General features: G+C 42.5%; 1 protein-coding gene across 3 annotated transcripts in view; it reads right to left on the bottom strand.

Annotated features, from left to right (window-relative positions):
• The window catches only part of ACTN1 (actinin alpha 1), a 123,858-nt gene that overhangs the window by 6,021 nt on the left and 98,106 nt on the right, over positions 1-19,731 (bottom strand). Inside the window, exons 9-20 of one of the 3 annotated variants that reach the window (XM_027843765.1) lie at positions 17,508-17,600; positions 16,487-16,717; positions 13,123-13,270; positions 10,918-11,068; positions 9,734-9,842; positions 8,875-9,015; positions 7,295-7,477; positions 7,004-7,138; positions 5,345-5,524; positions 4,484-4,630; positions 672-752; positions 91-156 (exon numbers count right to left, since the gene is read on the bottom strand). In XM_027843765.1, coding sequence (XP_027699566.1) covers positions 91-156; positions 672-752; positions 4,484-4,630; positions 5,345-5,524; positions 7,004-7,138; positions 7,295-7,477; positions 8,875-9,015; positions 9,734-9,842; positions 10,918-11,068; positions 13,123-13,270; positions 16,487-16,717; positions 17,508-17,600 — 1,665 coding nt within the window. The remainder of the gene's footprint in view (positions 1-90; positions 157-671; positions 753-4,483; positions 4,631-5,344; positions 5,525-7,003; positions 7,139-7,294; positions 7,478-8,874; positions 9,016-9,733; positions 9,843-10,917; positions 11,069-13,122; positions 13,271-16,486; positions 16,718-17,507; positions 17,601-19,731) is intronic. The other 2 variants (XM_027843764.1, XM_027843763.1) reach the window with 2 other exon arrangements.

The raw sequence follows: 19,731 nt of genomic DNA, 5'->3' as shown, positions 1-19,731 counted from the left end.
CCCCTCACAGAAGGCAGAGGTGAGGGCATGTGGCCATGGGAGGCCGTACCAACCCTCAGGAATGAGAAGGGGGTATCCGCTTTACGTTACCATATTGTAACCCATGGAGATAAGGCAGGCGCGGAAATCGTCCGTGTCCATCATGCCTGTCTTCTTCTGCACGAAGGCAGTGACATTTAGACAAAGGGAGGGCAGGAAAGATGGGAAGAGGAAAGGGCCCACACCAGTTCACCAAGAGGTGGGACATGGACAACGTAGGGACAGGGTTTATTGGATGGTGGGGCAGACAGAGGAGAGAGATAAAAATGAAAGAGGAAAGAAGAGAAATACGAATTAAGAGTGGAACATATCACAAAGAACAAGAGAGAGGCAGAGGCCAGCAAGGACAGAGGGCAGAGATAATGGGAAAGAGAAGAAAGTAAGATTCCCGAGAAAAGCAGTCGGGGAAGGGAGTCCGAGGTACGGAGGGATGCAGGAAGGATCCCCGTCACAGGGAGAGGTATCCACAGTCAGAAAAGTCAACAGAAAGAAAAGGCACATGTCCAGAGGAACACAGAAAGGTGGGGGAAAGGGAGAGATCCAGACAGAGAGAGAAAAGAAAAAGGAGAAACACATGTTATTGATCACCCCAAATGCCACCCCTGACCATGTTCCATGCAGGTGTTGAGTACCTGGGGGTCGTTGCCAATATCGTAACCCAAGCTGATGAGGCAGGCTTTGAACTCCTCAGGACCGAGTGTGCCGGAGTGATCCTGGGGGCGGCCGTGGTGTGCCAGGCAGCAGGACATGCAGTGGGTGCCACAGGAGAGGAATGGGGGGAGGGACAAAATGCACAGGGGTGGTGAATGAGGAGGCGGATGGTGTGTGCCATGCAGGGAGGGAGGGAAAGCAAGCAAGTGGGCGGTGGGAAGTGAGGAGAAGAGGTGGAGAGGGAGATGTGTACATGATCATGCAGATGGGAAGGGGTGAGGAGGGTGAGGGGAGAAGGGAGAAAGGGGAAATAAAAGTGCATAAGGTTAGATACCAAAATGAGGTTTCAGTATGTGCTCACACACAACTTTGCTCCAGACAACAGGACCAAAACAGAAGCCTTCCAAATCAACCCTTGCCTCCACCCACTCCTTCCTCCCCACCCCTTCCCACACACACTCACACTCAGGTCTGCAGGGAGCTCCACTAAAGGCTCCTGAGATTATCTGGCGTGCCATGAAGCAGGCAGAGGCGTGTAGAGGCAGCAGCCTAATTAGCCCACCCTTCCAATCCATCCTCAAAGAGTCAGCCGGCCCACCCTTAGGACTGTACTGACTGAGGCTACAATGGGGGCCTACATTAAGAGCCCATTCATTTAGTACAAATTCACCCTCGGGCTACACTGAATGGGTTAGCCTGCAGGAGGAAAGGCAGGGTTCTGACTCCACCTACACTCACCTTCCTAGTACTCATGGGGGAAGCTTTTGGTGTAAATGAGGGCCAGCGATCAGAGTTCAAATTCAAATTCAAAACTAGAGGAGATGCCCATGAATAAGGGGATCACCTCAAGGAGGGCTGAGGTGGAAGTAAGGGCAGCGGTAGAGTAACCACCAGAATCAAAGGCCAGTGACCGTCTAGCTTTCATTCAAGGCCAAAAACCACTGCTCTTACAGTTAAGTGATTCTGGCAGGAAAGCCAGGAAGGAAGAGAGCAAGTGTGAATTTGTGAGCTCCCCTTCAGGATGGGCCTGGTGAAGGGACACTTAAGGCAAGGAAAAGCAGTCGGCTAGCTGCCTGAGATAATTTAAGCAGAGGCTCAGCTAGAGGTAGCAGATGGACACCAAACCCTTAGATTTTCTGACTGGACATCGAAAAATGTTGTTGCTAGCCTTAGAATCTCATTTTGATCTAACACCCTCCCCTCATTCCACCCCATTTTATAGATGAGAAAATTGAGGACTAGAGAAGGCTAAGGTGCTTGGAACAATGTTAAACAGCTAGGAAGTGACACTGCTGGGACCTGAACTCAGGTTTTTTTTGTTTGTTTGTTTGTTTTGGGTTTGTTTGTTTTTTTCTAAGTCCATGGCGGTTTCCATTCAACAAACATTAAACACCTACTATGGTCAGCACTGATGATAGACAAAGAAAAAAAAATTAAACAGTTTCTGCCTTCAAGACACTTGCATGGTGCTGGGCTTGGAATCAGAACGATTTGAGTTCAAATTTGGCCTCATACACTTATTATTGAGCCTGGCCATGTCATTTAACCTTATTTGCCTCAGTTCCCTCATCTGTAAAATGAGAATAATAATAGCACCTACCTCCCAGGGTTGTTGTAAAGATCAAATGAGATAATAATTGTAAAGTGCTTAGCACAGTGCCTGGCACATAGTAAGCACTATATAAATATTAGCTATTATTTTTATTATCTACAGGGTAGGGAGGAGGAGGAGACAAGTAAATATCAGAAAATTTCAAGAGGAAGGGACTACTAACAATTAGGTATGGGCAAGTCAAGAAAAGCTTCATGTAGGAAGTGATAACTGAGCAGGGCTTTAATGAAAGGTAGGAATTCCATAAGGTGGAGATAAGGAAAGAGTGCATTACAGACACAGGAGAGTACTTATAGCGGGGCTACTCAACTCTGCCCCGCTCACCAGGCTAGGCACTGGGTACTCCAGTCTAGTAGGCCCACAAGGTCTGCAAAACAGGTTGTTAGGATGTATCAGATCCATTTAGGCTGCTGGTGTGTCAAGGGCCAAGGGAAGTAAATGATAGAGCTATTCTTATGGATCTGTGAAATTGATTGACAAGATGGGCTCAGAGAAAAAGGCGTCAGTTCTTTCCATGAAACACAGATTCTGAGACAGAAGGAATTTCAGAGGCCAACGAGTTCAGCCCACAGCTGATCTAGAATACCCTATACAAAATCTCTGAGAAGTGACCATTCACACTCTGCTTAGAGATGTCTGGTAATGCAGAACTCACTCAGTTTCTGAGGTAATCCATTTCACTTTTGTACAGCTGAAATCACTAGGAAGTTTGTCTTAAAAATCAAGGTGAAATCTGCTTCTTATCAAGTTCTAACAATTTCTGCTATTTCTCTCCTCTGAGGAGAGGCAAAGTATGATGAGATATAGTGGAAAGAGCATTGGCATCTCAAAGACTATTTTCCAAATCCTGGTCCTACTATTTATTAGCAGTGTGACTTTAAGTAACTTAATCTCTCTAGGTCTCAGTTTTCTCATTTGTGAAATGAAGGGGTTGGACAAGGTAAGGTCCATTCTAGCCCTAAGTTCCATGAAATAAATGGGACCCTGTTTCCAGATAACTGCCCTTTAAATCTTCCCAGTTCCTTTAAGTCGTCCTCATGACATGACCTCGCCATTCTGATTTCCCTCCTTTGGAAATGGCACAGCTTATTAAATCTTTACTTAAATGTTACACCCAGAAGACAGCCCAATACGCAGTTATGGTCTCACTATGGTGGAGTACGGTGGAATTGCGACCTCTTTTACTTCTACTAATGTGTGCTATGATGTGCATTAGATGTCATTGGGGCCATGACTTTTCATTATTGATTCATGTTGAACTTTCAGTCAACTGAAACCCCCAGATCTTTTTCAAATATTGTCTAGCCATGCCTATTCCCTAGCATACTTGCATGGTTAATTTTTTTCAACACAAATGTAGTAAGTTCGGTCACTTAGTTCTATATGACTCTTTGTGACCCCATGGACCATACAATCCATGGGGTTTTCTTAGCAGATATTGGAGTAGTTTGCCATTTCTTTCTCTAGTGGATTAAGACAAACAAGGTTAAGTGACTTGCCCAGGCTCATGCAGCTAGTATGTGTCTCGAGGCTGGATTTGAACTGATGTCTTCCTGACTCTAGGTCCAGCCCTCTGTCACCTACCTGTCCAAGTAAAGTACTAACTCTGCTACATTTCATCTAATTAAATTGTTCACTGTTCTAGACTTTCAAGATCTTTGATTCGGATTCTATAATTCAACATTTTAGGCAGTATGGAACAGTGAACAGAGAAGCTAGTCTGAGAATCAAGAAAATTTGGGTTCAAATCCCAGGTCAAGCATGTACTGACTATATAACCTTAGGCAGAGAGACTCAGGGCCCCAGGCAATTCTAAGACTTAAGTCACAGATCAATTGTCGTGATCTGCTTTGGGCAGAGGAGTTTCCTACTCCAATGATATAATAGGTCTAAACCAAGCAAAAATAACATCAATTATCCCTCCTAGCTTCATGTCAGCCCCAAGTCTGTTGAGCATGCCATCCACCTATTCCTTCAATCAGAGCACTGACTGAACAGAGTCAAACACCTACAGCACCCAATTAGAGAGACCTATGTTCTGAGCTATCTCTAGGTCCTGGTAAAGCCTCTGAGAAGAAAGGATCCTATCCTGGGGAGATTTCTCATGTCTATGAGGTCATTTTGAGGTTGTGTTTCAGTGAAGGGGGGCAAGGGGAAAAGCTCAATAAGCCAAACTCTTACCCGGTCAAAGTGGTTGAAGGAGGCTCGGAACTCATTCATCTGCTCCTGGCTGATCCCTTTGGCATCTCGAGTAAGGATCTGGTTCTCCACTTCATTGATGGTTCTGGCAATGGTGGTGAGGAGCTGTTCCCAGCCCACTCGAATGTGCTGGGGGATCAACGTGGCTGTTGTCAGAGTGAAACTACCCAAATCCTTGGCTTTCCCCTTCAGCAAAAGTCCGAAAACCTATCTGTGCATTTCAGACTAATTTTCACATCACCAATGAGGATCCTTTGGAGCAACATATTCTATGGCAGAAATACTCCCAACCATGGAGCACGGTAATGACACTAATAGTGATGTAATGTAAGCAAGCAAAAGAAACAAGAATTGAGGGGGCTGGGAGGATATCCAATGATGGAGATGGGTAGAGTCAGAAATATACTAGCAAACAGTTCTAGGGAAGAGGGTAGGAGATTACCAAAATGCATAATTTATCTCTCACATACTACTCCAAACCCCCCTTTCTCACCACCAAAAAAATTTACAAAACAAAACAATGGTCTCAGGAGTTAGGGCCATGTGGATTCTCTCCTTTCCAACTAAAGGAAATAATGTGTAAACCTATAAATGTTTTACACACACACACTTTTTGGTTTAGACATTCCCAATATAGCAAATGTATCCTACAAACATCCTACATCCTAGCAAATGTATTCTATATTGGAAAGAAACTGCTGGAAAGGGAAAGAGATTAGAAAAATATATGTACCAATGATGACCAAGAAGACTATTCCTAAGGATTAAAGCTGGTTCTGTTTCCAAGTTTTAAGGTTAAGGGAGACCAACACCATCCCCAGCTTTTTCTCCCAAGGATCATACCTCCATGGTATAGTTGGTGTGCTTGTTGTCAAAAATAAGAGCCTCCTGGATCTGCTGGTGGTCTCCTTCCAGCTGGTCAATCTTTGGTTTGTAATTGACAATGCTCTTCTCATACTGTCGAAGGTGATTGAGCTGGTCCTCCAAGGTGCCATGCATCTCGATGGAGATGCGGCCAATCTCCTACAGAAACAAAGAGAGAGTGACATTGCCTCAAAGTTACCCCCAACAAAGAATTCACACAACTGTGACCTACAGGGAGAAATTTTGGGCTCCCAGGAACTCTAGCACTTTAACACTTTGAGTCCCTGTTGGGTCATGGCCTTCCCTGGGCCATGTCTATGGAGCCTCAAAGAGTTTTAAGAAGATTAAGACTCTCAAAATTGAGAAAGAATAGGAAAGAGTCCAACATCTTTGCATTTTTGATATGTAAAGTCACAAAAGGCAGGGATTGTATCTGTTTAACCTAGTAATATTTGAGTCTAGAATTCCTTCAGGACTCCCTCAGGAGACAAAGAAGTCCTAGAATAGCTGAAATGATCACAGAAGAGGGTAGCAAATAACAAACTCAACCTAAATTCCATTGCCTGGCTTTCTAAGCCTTTCATAATGTCAACCTATCCTACCTGTCCAATCTTATTTCCAAACACACATACTTCACTGGCCACTACATAAATCATGCTCCTTCCTAACTCCATATAATTGCTAAAGCTGTTCTGGCTGCCTGGAGATCCCTCTTTCTATTTAAATTCAAGTTATCCTTAAGAACACCAAGTTATGTCTCATTTCAAGAGGCTGCCTCTCTTTCTTTCACTAAAGCCTCTACTGATTTCCCTACAGTATTTAAGAATATGGACCATTCAGCCTAGCATTTAATGGTATAGCAGCTTATATTGTTCCCTGATTATTTCATATGGGTTAATCTTCTCTCCTGAAACAGAACAGGTCCTGGGGTATGGGAATTGTGTTTTCACAGAGTCATTGGTTTTGACCCAGTAGGGAACTTAGAATTCATCTAGTCCAAAGGTATCAGACTCAGTCCTTCCCAAAGAGAACTTCCAAAACTTCCCATTGAGAAACAGATTAAAATGTAACTAGGAAATGTTTAATAAAATAAATAAAAATATGATTCAACATAGATAATGTTAATTTGTGGTTTTCTAAATCAATATATAGCTCATAGAGATCCTTATGTAGAATTTAATGGTCCCCATTTCTATTCAAGTTTGACACCATTCAACTAGTCTAATACCTTTATTTTGTAGATGAAGTAGCTGAGACCCAGAGATTAAGTACACAAGGTCACACAAGTACTAAGTGACAAAATTGGGATTTGAATCCAGGTCCTCTGAATCCACATCCAGAACTCTGAATCTGCCATACTGCCCCTTAAACTTCTGTATCCCTCATTGTCTTAACATGTTGCCTTGCCCATAGTAGAAACCCAAAAAATAATTGACTGACTGACTGAGCATGGACTCCTCTAAATTCTGGAATTATCTTTGGGATACTAGGGTTTATTTCCTCAAAGACAGAAAAGAGAAATCTTCCTTAGGGAGAAGGTTGTGACAGAAGAGCTAGGAAACTGGTTGTGGTAGAGATGGGAAATAGGGAATGGATGAGAGAAAGGAAGACGGGAGAGATTTCAGCATTCAATGCTACCTCCATCTTGGTCTGGATCCAGGGCCCAATAACATTGGCCTGGGCTGCAAACTGTTTGCGGAGTCGTTCATTCTGCTGCTGACGGGTGTGCTCCTCCATCAGGGCCTGGTCCCTCCGTGGCACTAGTTGCCGAACCTGGCGTGCCAGAAGAGATGAATGAGGGGGGAGATTTGTTTGGATCCCGAACAAGTAGAATACTAGTTCTTCTGCTTTGCTCCTCTAAGCTTGCTTCTATTCACCCCTCCCATCACCCTGCACCCTGACCCTTTTTAAGCCCATTGCTTGACTCACATGATCCCATTTGCCATTGATCTCCTGAGGGGTGATGGTTGTGTAGGGATTGGTCCCAGCCATATTGACATGGTATGTCTGGACAATTTTGGTAACTTCATTATGGATTCCTAGAATGGCCTGTCGCTCCTTGTCAGCATCAGGGAGGGTGGCTTTGAACTGCTCATGTGCTGTGGTCAATCCCTAAGTGGGAAATAGGAATATGAGAAAGATGGCAAGAAAACATAGTCATCAACTCCAAGGGTCTAGTGCCTTCCAAGAAAAATGATATTAAGTCCTCCTGAGATACTCAGAATAATGGATTGCTGGAAGCAGAGTCACACAAGCACCTTTCTGAACAACCACCATCACCTAAATAACATGCGCCTCAAGCCAGGGAGAGAAACACTAAGAAAATTGCCTGTTGCTACTCCAGAAACTAAAAATCATTCACACAGTCAAAGGAATTACAGCTGGAAGGGATATTAAACCTAATCCAGAGGGTTCTTAACCTGAAGGTCCATTGCCCCCTGAGGTCTGTGGATAGGTTTCAAGAGGCCTGTAAACTTGGATGGAAAAAATATTTTTGATAACTATATATCAACATAATAGGTTTCAATTACAATCTGAGGCATTTTACTTTATTCACTTAAAAATATTATTCTGAAAAGGGGGCTTTACTGGACTACCATGTGACTATGACATAAACTCTGACCTAATCCAACCTCTGTACAATGTAGATAAAGGAAAGGTGAATTGCTTAAGGTTATACAGCTATTAACTATGCGGGGCTGACAGCCAACACAGAAAAGCCAAAATGGTTCAGGGAGCTTTATTAACCCAGTTATGGGAAGAAGCACCAACCAAGATGGCCCTTGGCCGTGTGTGGCCCCTGGGAGTAGCTCCTTTCTTTAGAGTATGGATACAAAGGTATAGACACCACTCCTCTGCAAAACCCTAATCAAACTAGGGGGACTTGACTGCTTTAGTCAATCAATGAGTATCCATTAAGAGGGTACTATCAAGTGCTGCGCAGACAGACCAAATGAGGAGCTTTTATTCCACTAGAACTTCAGAATGCATCTTTTCAGGGCTTCCAATCCAGGAAAATCAACCTTAAATCTTACAAGACATCTTCCTCTCTCCACTGCTGTTTCCCTGTATCACAGGAAGGAGTAAATTCTACAGCCCTTCATGGGAGAAGCTATAGCTGTGTAATAACAACACTCTCTGCATCCTCTCTAAAGATCATTTTTATCCAAGCAAAATCCAATTAAAATGAATATTAAGGGCAACCTTGAAGCAGTAAGGCACCAAAAAAATGAAACCAGAATGCAACCTGATTAGAGGGGAAGGGGATGACAGGTTAGAAAAAAATGAAAGAAGAATCCTACTTCCTTACCTTAATGAGAATGGTAATTACTGAAAGAATTTATAGACGACTCCGATACTCATAAGCCTCAGGGCGGGGAGTTAGTGAGGGGAAGGAGTACTAGCTAGGATGCACTTGCTTTGTGCCTCCAGCACTTAACATGAAACCCTCCCGAATTAGCTCAGATTCACTGTTCTTTAGGGACTTAATGTTGTGGGAAGGTGAGTACCTGGATCTCCTCTATGGTATGCACAATGAAGGTATCCTGCAGGTCTTCCATGGCCCCTTCCATCCAGTTATTAAAGGGAGCAGCTCTCTTGGCATATTCCAGATACAGTTGGTCTATTGTCTCTAGGAGCTTCTCTGTCCGCTGGGCATCAACAGAATTAGCAAGTTAGAGGAGAAAACAGGAGTTGAGAAGATCGTACATCTAGGGCTAAAAGGGAATTCAGAAGCAATTGAATCCAAACCTTTCATTTTGCATACAAGGAAACTGAGACCCAGGGAGGATGTGACTTGCCCAAGGTAACACATGCACTAAGCCTAAGAGGCAGGATGTGAACCCAGGTTTTCTGATGCCTGGGTTCTCTTTCCACTGAAAGAGGCTAGATACAGGGCAGGGGATGACAGAAAGTAATAGAAGAAGAGTAGTGTTCACTCTAAGGGAATCATAGTTTAGTTAACAAATCCTTTTATTAAGGGGATGTGTTCTGTGAAGTTTAGATTCAGTCAAAGGGCCTCACTTGAAGACCTAGAGGGCCACATGTGGCCTCAAGGTCTCAGGTTCCCCACTCCTGGTTTACAGGAACTTAAAACAGAGCTTGTATTCTGTTCAGAATAGCAGAAGATGCATATTTTAGTCAGGTCAAAATGGGGAAGTCTCAGGGAATTATGAATCCTCTGTTTTCCCAATTTTGGAGAGTCCTAGAACTGGAGAAAGAGAAGAGCAGGGGGAGAAAATAGGGGAAGGAAACAATGAGGTGGGGGAAATGGGAAGAGAGGTTTCCTAGCCCAAAAGAGTAGAAAACTAAGAAGCAAGCAGGAAAAGAGGAATGTTTTTGAGATACAGCTTTCCTTTCAGAGCTCACCTCCAAAGCTTCCCTTCTCTTTTGAGTCAACGCTCCCAAGTTGTCCCACTGGTCACAGATCTTTTGGCAACGAGCATTGACACTGGGAGAATTGTAGTAATCCAATTCACTATAAAAGAAAGAGACCAAGAATCATTTCATACATTGCTCTTCACTGTAAAAGAATAAATTTGTGATTTCAAAATAATGTAATGACTAATCTTGATTATAAAGAACTATGGTTGATGTATCAATTCACTTTGCTTAACACCCTTCCTTGGTTGTATGAGATGATTGGTTCTTTAAGGATGATTTTGAAATGATGTTTTTTTAAAAATGAAATAAATTCCAAAGCATCAGTGTTTGAAAAAGAAAATCAAAGAACTAAAAAGAAGAGAGAGTAAACTAGTATGCTATGTATGAAGGTTCATCATGCGTATGACTTCTCCATTCAGACCAATGAAGTAATCTCCAGTAAAAAAGGGGTCCTCTCTGGGTGGGATCTTTCCCTCCCAAATGAGACAGGGAATGGGAGATGAGGTAAATGGAGAGTAAAGGAACCAGACATGGGCAAATAACACAAAAGCAGGCAAAATATAATTCCTCTCAGGAGTAAATGTCCCAGCTCTGGACTGGCTGGGGCACCAGACATATTCCCTGATATCTAAGGGAAAAGCAGTTCCAAAGCCGTTGTCAAAATTACAAGTCAGATGAGACTCCTAACCTCCCTAAGCCTCGGTTTCTTCATCTACAAAATGGGGGTTACAATATTGTCACCACCTACCGCACAAGGATTTTTTGTGAGGTTCAAATGAGATAATATAAATAAAATGTTTTGTAAATATAAGTTCTGATTACATTAATACTCAGTAGGTATCACCTCAGGCCTTCTAAATCTGTTCCCATTCCTCTGACAGTGAAGTGGAATGTGGCCAGCAGCTCAGATCTGTACTGAAATTAGCTTTTACACTCTGGTCTTTTACATTCATTGTCTTCCCGTGTGGGGGCCAGTTCATGGACCCTACAACCCCTGATGGTTTGTGTCCTTCCTATTTTGAAGGCTGATGCCAAACCAAGCAGCTGAGCTAGAATTTCAAAAAGTTATAGGCACTCCCTTCCCCAATCACATCATGATTCCAGCATCCCCTACAGGAAGACCAAGGTGCAGAAGGGGCTGGGGTGAATGAGAAGTGAACAAATCCTACTTCAGCTCCTGTGCAATAGCAGCAATCTGTTCCACTCGGTCCTGGTGAGCAGCAAGGTCACTCTCAAAAGCCTCGTGCTTCTTCAGCAGGGCCTTGATCTCAGAAAGGGTGGCTATCTCATAGTCCTTCTGCTGCAACATGGCCTCCTTGCCTAGGTTCAAGAAGAGTTTTGGTAAATCCATAGTCTCAAACAGGCTATTAAGAGGTAAATGGGGGGAATATCCCTAACCCCAGATGTTGCCACGAAACAACTCAGCTCATCATATACTCTCATGCAAATCATCTATTCAAGTTCCTGTTAGTTATAAAATTCCTCCAAGAGGCCTCTGCCAACTAACTATTCATGCCCATGGTAGCCTCTTCCATGGAGCAATTATTATCTCTAGCAACTGTTTAGCATTAATTATAATGCTATCCCAGATTCTTTTATTATGGTCATGGGTGCATGTCTTGTTACATTATGGGCAGAAACAGAAGAGAGTTCTTTTGGAGCTCCCATAGTACCCAGCACAGTTCTAAACATATAGCAGCAGGAGGTATTCAATACATGAGTAAAGTATTACTGGACCATCTGACTACCTATTACTGGACTATACCAAACCATCAGCCTCAACTAGTATGGCCATTGCCACATTCCTATGAGAGGCTGGTTAGCTTAGTCAATCCACAAGGTCAACTTTGTCCATGGTAACAAAGCCTTAGGATGAATAATGGGTGGGCCAGTTATCGTTGCTCTGACATCATCACAATCTCTGACCCTGGCCAGCCATCTTACAAATGGGGTATATATAATGATACAGACAAAAAGAGAGAACAGGAATGGATAACCACAACCACCGTGACCAGCTGCCACCCCCAACTCATGGAAAGAACACTGGACCTGGCCCTGTGTTAACAAGCTATGAACAAATCACTTAACTTCTCTGGGCCTCAGTTTCCTCATCTGCACAATGGGGGTGATAATGCTCGAATTACCTACCTCACAAGGTTGTTGTCAGCAAAGTACTTTGAAAATTGCAAAGCACTAGAGTAACGTGAGTAGTTATCAATATTACTAAAAGAAACAAACTTGAGGTGCATGTCCCACTGATGACTGGTCATCTGTAACATCTTCAGATACTCGTGTTCAAGTTCCTCCAGGAAGCCTTCCCTGGAAGCCCTCTTCTCTCTCAGGTAAAGAGGTCTCCCAAAATTTCTCACAGTACTTTGCCTAAACTTCTCCCCCTTTGTACTTATCTCAGGCTTCTTTGTATACATGTCTTTAATCCCGTTGGTTTATCAACTCCTTAAGAACAGGGTCTGTGCCATAGCTTTGCATCGGCAGCCAGCGTCTAGCACAGTGCCTTGCACTGAGTAGGTGCTTAATCAACCAATCAATCAACAAGCATTTATTAAGCACCTACTACGTGCCAGGCACTGTAATAAATAATAAATAAAGGATGAATGAGCGAAGGAACGAAGGACAGCATGTTTCCACGTGGAAGCCAAGTGAAAATGAACTCATAGCATGCATTTATCACATACCCACTTAACTCCTTCCTCCCTCTTGCCCACTTCCCAACAAATGCCCCAATCTTTACAAGCCAAAATCCACTGACAAGGCCATATAATCTCATAAGGACTTGGGGAAACGAAGGCAAGCAGACCTGGAAATATTACCACAAAGCTCAGTTGGAAGAAGATCAAATAAAGGGGCACTTTGAACTAAGGATCCCAAAGACTCATATATGTGGGTCCTATAAGATGGGTCTGAGTTGCTATGCTCTCTGGGAGCTCTTCTCTTGACCTCTTCTTCCAGTCCTGATACCACACTAAAATGCAGAATCTTGGGCACCATCCAAGGGGAAAATCAGTTCCCATCTCTCTGCCTCAGTGACTTTCAGAGCAGACACAAATTCTGCATTAATCAACCGTGAAATAAGTATTCACAGAATACTTGCTGCCTGGCCTAGCATGTAGCTTCCTATCCAGAGATCTCAAAGAGTATCACCAGTCTCATTTTGGTTAAATGCTATGGGATGATTACGAAGGGACTATGGGCTGAATGGCAATATTTCCCAGGGCCACCGACACATGGGAATCCAAAACCTAGGTTGACAAATATTAGGAAGAAAGCAAGAAAACTAGGATCCCTTAACTTCCAAGGACCGTTGCTCCAGGGAAATCATGAAAAGCAGATCAGAATCCCTCTAAGGTTGGCCTTACCATCTGTCCAGGCTTCATGGATAGAGGCCTTCTGCCGGAACTTCTCAGCCAGGTGGTCCAGTCGCTCTAACCTCCGGATCTCATTCAACTGCCACTCCTCATAGCCCTTCTCTGCCTGCTCCAGGCCCCCCCATGCATTATTGATATCCTGGAGGAACAGATAAAAGTAGTATCAAAAAGGGCAGCACTTTACATCTAGACTCACTTCACTATGGGGAAAACTCAGCTCCTAGCCCTACCTGGGCTTTGAGACACTGCTAGTTCATTCCATCATTATGGCATCAGCTGTTCCCTGTCTTCCACGACAAGAATTCTTCTCCAATTCCACTTAACCCTCCCCACCCCAAGTAGTCCCAGACCCATCCCTCCTACCCTAAGCTACAATGGTTTCAATGGCAAAAAAATAAAAATAAATAAAAAATTCTGTTTGTCTTCTTGAGGCCATCAGCCCTCCACTGGAAAGGAATTTTTCTGCATTCTTCTGGTCCTGATGGAGCTTAGGGCCAAGGCGGTGCTGACTAATGGCTGAATCCTTAGTATGTGCAGAGTCCAGATTGTCATAGAACCTCAGATTTGGAAAGGACCTCACAGAGGCTGTCTGGTCCAACACTGAATAAGAATCCCCTCAATAACTTCTCCAATGAGTAGTCAGTCAGCCTTTGCTTCCAGATCTCTAGCTACAGGTCTCCACTATTTCCTGAAGCGGCCCATTCAAATGTTGAATAGCTAACAATCGGGAAGATTTCTCTTCAAAAACAAAACCCTAAATCTGCCTCCTTCCAGCTTCCAACCAGCATTCTTCATTCTTCCCTTTGAATCCAAACAGGGCAAATGTAATCCCTCTTCCATGTGATAACCCTTCATATTATGTTCTCCCAACCACCCTATGACCTCCTGCAGGGTAAAATACTGATCTTAGACAATCATTAATAATTAGGAGCCACTATATACAAGGCACTGTACTAGATAATAAGGAAGGGGTCTACCTACACTCTATGAGACAGACAGGACAAATACAGGAAAAACGCAAGTAACTGCAAGCTAATGTGGGTGGGAGGTGCTATACAGTACCTATATAACACACACTGATACAGTAGTTTATGAGCTACAAAGTAATTTCCTCACAACAATACCACAAAGGCAAGGAGTTAATACCTTTTGTTCAGTCACCTTCAGGGTTTACTCCATTTTCCCTAAATCTATTATATTCTTTAAAAGCTATTCTCATAAATGGTGCAAGTCTCTCTGAAATACTCAAGACTAATGGGCATTGCTTTCTTTGTACATATGGGTGGGCAGAGGGTCCCTGACAATATTTTAAAAGTATAAAACATTTATTAGAAAGAGATGCCTGTCTCCCAGAAGCTATTCCCTAGGCTTCCAAGTTGAGTTTTTAGTAGCAAGAGAAATGTTTAATAGGCTAATACTAAGCTATAATGGTCTGTCCCTGAAGAAGATTTCACTGATTGCTTGGGATGAAGCATATCATTCCACATCACCCTACTGACTCATTCACAAGAAACTGAACATGTTTCCTTTCCTTATAATAATTCTTTTTTTTTTTCCCTGGGAGGGGGGGAATATAATTTTTGGGGGATAGGAAATTCCTCCTTATAATTATTCTTTGTGGGGGGAAATGGAAAGAGCTATAATTTCTTTGGGGATAGGAAATTTCAAACAAGAAAACACCCCTTCTCAATGCAGATCAGTTCCTGCTCTGGAATGCATAGTCTTAGAGGGTCGCCTGGGCCAACGAGAGGTTAAGTGACTTGTGTAGAGTCACACAGCCAATATGTAGGTAAGACTTGAATCTAGGGCCTTTCTAATTCCAAGGCTGGTTTTCTATGCATAATGCCATCCTGGCCTTTCATATAACAATATAAATAGGATTATCCTGCATCCTGGTTAAGTTTCTTGACTACCCTTAATTTGTAGTTTCCTGTCCTTTACATTAGAAGTATCAAACATAGAAAGTGCTATCCACATCCAGAGAAAGAACTATGAAGTCTGAATGCAGACCAGAGCATACTATTTCCTCTTTTTGTTGTTTTTTCCTTTTGTTCTGATTCTTCTTTCACAATATGACTAATATAGAAATATGTTTAATATGATCGTACATGATTAATTATATGATTATGTTAATATAATAGTACTATATCAGATTGAACGATGTCTTGGGGAGGAGAGGAGGAAATTTGGAACTCAAAATTTTATAAAGGTGAATGTTGAAAACCACAAATAGATAAATCAACAAATAACCAAATAAATAAATAAAAGAAGTATCAAGTTCTCCAACAGCAGCACTCCCCAGTATGGCTCGAACCACATTAAAATGTAACTGAGAAATATTTAACTTGCCAAATAAAAAACTTATAAAACATAGATAATATTAAAATTCTAAGTCAATATGTACATACAGAGATCCTTAAGTATGGCTTAGTGGTTTCTGTTTCTATTTAAGTTTGACATCACTGCCTTATTGTGGTTTGTCCTTTGTTCTCTAAGAGGACCAAGACACCAGGGAGGCGATGCCATGACTTGCAAATGACTTGGATTTAAATGAGGGAGGGCTGTGCAAAGTCAAAGTCACCAGCCTCACTTTCTCCTCCAGAGCTATCTGGGTCCAGTGACCAGATATAGATCAGGATGACTGGAGATGTCCCAGGAAAGGGCACAAAAAGGAAATCTGCTGTAGAGATTTGGCTAGTGTTTGGGTGAATGCAACCAGAAACAGACTATCTAAAGGTAGGTATCAAGGTCTTCATCACCAGGTAAAAAGGGGGCTTGCTATGGATCATGACAGAAAACCACAGTGACCTGAAATCCAGGAACATCACTCAGCCAATCAGACCTTCATAAAGAGGATGGCTTAGTAAAGCTTGTTTGAAAATGGTAAAAGATAGAGATTTATGACGTCATATACAATCCTCTTCCTGTGTTCTGCTATATATAGGGAAATGCTCTTTTTGGGAGTGATTTAGTCCAAAGTGTAAGAAAAAAAATCTTAAATAAAGTTTTGCTTGATCTCCCTCCCATCTTTGCAGAGGTGGGGCACTGTGGGTATGGTACATGCATGTACTATCAGATTCCATTAATATATGGGTTAGTTTTGCTGAACTGTTTTTTTTCCCCTCCCTCTTTATTTTTTATTTCAGAGGATAGTTCTCTGGGGGAAGGGTGGACTTTGAAATTAGGTTGATGCAGAAACAAGTATCAATTAATGATGATGATGATGATAATAATAATAATAATAATACGTTTTTGCTTGGACCTAAAACGTCTATGTATGCTGTGAGCATCGAGCATGACAGCAAGTCCCAGTACCACGTAGCACTTTGCCCATCTCTGCCTGCCTCCAACTCACCGAAACCATCTTCCCCTCAGAGGGCATGAAGGCAGGCCTGTTGCTGAGTCGGAGTTTGGTCTGCAAAGTGTTAAAGTTGATCTCCAACTGGCACTTTTCCTGGACCTTAGGGGGCTTGTGCAGGCGGCGGTAGTCTCGGAAATCCTCCAGTTTCTGCTGCATGGCCTGCATGGTGTTCTCAGGGGTCCGGTTCTCCAACCACGGGACAGTGCGACGGATCCACTCCAGCAGCTATGACAGGAAGAGAGGAAAGCGTCAGAGACAGTGAGGTGTAAGGAGAGAAGGTAGGAACTGGCATCCTATCCCTTTGATACTGCCGAAACCTCACAATCCAGATTCTAAAACTGAAAGGCAGCTTGGTGCAACAGAAATAGGAGTGGCTGGAAAATTAGAAGACCTAGGCTGAAACTCCATCTCTGAAGTTACCTATGTGACCATGAGTGAGTCTCTCTGGGCCTCAAGTTTCCTCATCTGTAAAAGGATGTTAGACTAGATGTTCTCTGAGATCTCTTCCAGGAATAGATCTGGGGTCTGATGTGATAGTTTGTGAATCCAACTATCCCCAACACTCCTAGACCCATTATTTCATCAGAATTCACCACCGGCTCAATTCCAAATCATACTCAGCACATTCCAACAGTCTTTTCCTGGTTTACAGTGTGGGCACATGTATATGTACACACCAACAGTAGAGTCACTGAATCTGGAAGGGGTTTAAAGAACAACTAATCTAGTCCCTTCATTTTATAGAAGGGGAAACTGAGGTCCACAAAAATGAAATGACTTGCTCAGGGTCATCTAGTCAAGAGCCAGAGCTGTATTGTACTCCACATAACCCTTGGCAAACTTTGATGCAATGAGTGAGTACATGCAACATCAGGATGTACCCTACTCCCACAAAATTAGGTTGGACGACGACATGAGAACAACTTTCCTTCTTGGGTTGAATCAATGAAAGACAAGTAACATTCCCCACCATGATCAGGAAAAGCCTGGGCACATGCCCCAGGCAGGTACCTACATCACTGGCCAACTTCTCATAGTCCTCCATTAGCTGCTCATTCTCCTGGTTGACTGCTAGTACCTTGCAGATCCGATTAGCTGCTGTCTCCGCCTAGCGATAGAATAGTGAGAGAGAGAAAAAAAAATCACTTGCACACTTGCCCCAAAATAATCATCGGAGGCTAGAGAGGGTATTATCTGCTCCATGGCCATCTTCATCTCACACCTAAGCCCAGAAAGGTCACCGTCACCAGTCCACGCAGAGATATTCATAGTGTCCTGCTATTCCTTCTTTACCCACTCATTACTGTTGACTCTGTAGCATATGAATGGACCAGCCTCAGCTTCTATTTGGTGCTAAACAGAGATGCAAACCCAAGAGGATTGATTAGCTTCCTCATTCTAATTCCATTCCTAACTTCCCTCTGTTTTGATGAATATAAATATTAATGTTTTCCATAGTATGTGATTGAAGGGTTGGTGGCCCAGTAGCTTGTTCTAGGGAAGGAGAGAGGAAGAAAGCATCCAGGGATAAAACATCTGCCCTTAGATTAACTAAGTGGATAATTTATGTGGCTAAATGAGAACTGATTAGAAGGCCAAAGAGGAAAATGCCTAAAGAAAAAGTACGTATCAGCTCCCAAAGCATACACAGGTTTATTAAACAAAGAATAGTGACCAGTTTTTGGATTTACTATGCTTAAATAAAAACAAATGGGCTTCAATTGCAGTAGGAGGGATTTAGGATAAGGAAGAACTTCCTGAAGGTGGAAGTAATTAAATAATGTTATCAAGGTAGGTTATAAAAATCTCCTTCCTTGAAAAGCATTTTAACTAAGATAGCTACCTACCTATCTTTTGATTCATCTGTAATACTGGGTAGAGGAAGAAGACCAGATTAGCTAGTCTTTTCAGTTGCAGAGATCTTAAGAGGAATGAATGCAAGTGGCAGAAGGTGAGATGGGGGCATGAGAAGAGGGACAGAAAAAGGAAGGAGAATGGGAAGAGAAAAAGAGGAAGGGAGAGAGAAAAGAAGGGGAGAGAGAGAGAGAAAGAGGAAGAGAACGGGGAAGAGAGAACAAAGAAAGGAAGAGGAAGGGAAAGAAAGAAAGGAAGAAGGGCCAGGAAGAAAAGAAGAGAAAGGAAGAGGAAGGAGTGAAAAAATGGAAAGGGAAGAGAGAGGAACTTGAGGGGATTAAGGGCAGTAAAGACCTAATGGCAGATTTCTAATTCTATGTTCAAAATCTTTATGTTTAGCATAAAGCTGAAGGGAACATAAGGGTGGATGAGTCCTAGTTAATACTAATTTCCCAGAAAGGGCAAAGAGTGGTGGAAAGAATACTGAATTTGGAGCAAAAGACCCGAGTTTGAGTCTTAGGACTGATACATATTATCTATGACCCTGGAGAGGTCAATAATGCCTCTCTCTAGGCCTTTCTGTAAAATAACACTGAACTAAATGATCTCTAAAATCTGGTCTAGCTCTAAAACCCCTGGTACTTTTATTTTCAGCCTGGTCTTATCAGGCAGAAAATGTGATTCTGATAAAAGAGATAAGTAATTAGGGATAAGGGAAGCTTCTAAGGTCTCAGCATGGAATTGAATTATTCCCATTTCAGGAAAGTCAGTCTATAATAACTCTGTATTATTAAATGACAATCTGGCTCCTGATGTTTATTTCAGTAAACTAAGCTGACATATTCATACTCAAACAAATAAAATCAGAATTTAAAAAATGAAGCCTTTAGGATCTCTTCCTTTTCTCCTCGCCCCATTGTCCTGCTTTGGTTAAAATGTATAGAGACAGGGCTGGGAAAGCGGAGATGAACCAAGACAACTGTATTCAGCCCAAAAGAACGTGAAAAGTATCGCCTTTGGTCAGACTTCCAGCCCAGAATTACCTAGCAATGGTACCAAGTGAAAATGTCTTTCATGTCTCTACCTTTAAAAGTTAAAGATCTAGTCTATAAAGGAATCTGTGTGATTAACTTGCATTTGCTGGTTGGGTTAAAATATGCCTTGACATATTTTTACATGCAATTAAAATGAGTTTGGTCCTTTTCAAAGAGCTAAACTTCCCTCCTATGTAGAAGTGGGGGACTGTGGATATAAAACATCATGTACATTATTAGATATGGTGGTGTTGGTTGGTTTGGCTCAACTGCTTTCTTTCTTATTCTTTATTACAAAGAATAGCTTAGGGGCAGCTAGGTGACGCAGTGGATAAGAGCACTGGCCCTGAA

Source organism: Vombatus ursinus, unplaced genomic scaffold (genome assembly GCF_900497805.2).
Source record: "Vombatus ursinus unplaced genomic scaffold, bare-nosed wombat genome assembly UNPS02014926.1, whole genome shotgun sequence".
Taxonomy (NCBI): Eukaryota; Metazoa; Chordata; class Mammalia; order Diprotodontia; family Vombatidae; genus Vombatus; species Vombatus ursinus.
The sequence above is the reverse complement of the archived record's forward strand: the minus strand, read 5'-3'. Positions and strand labels throughout refer to the sequence as shown.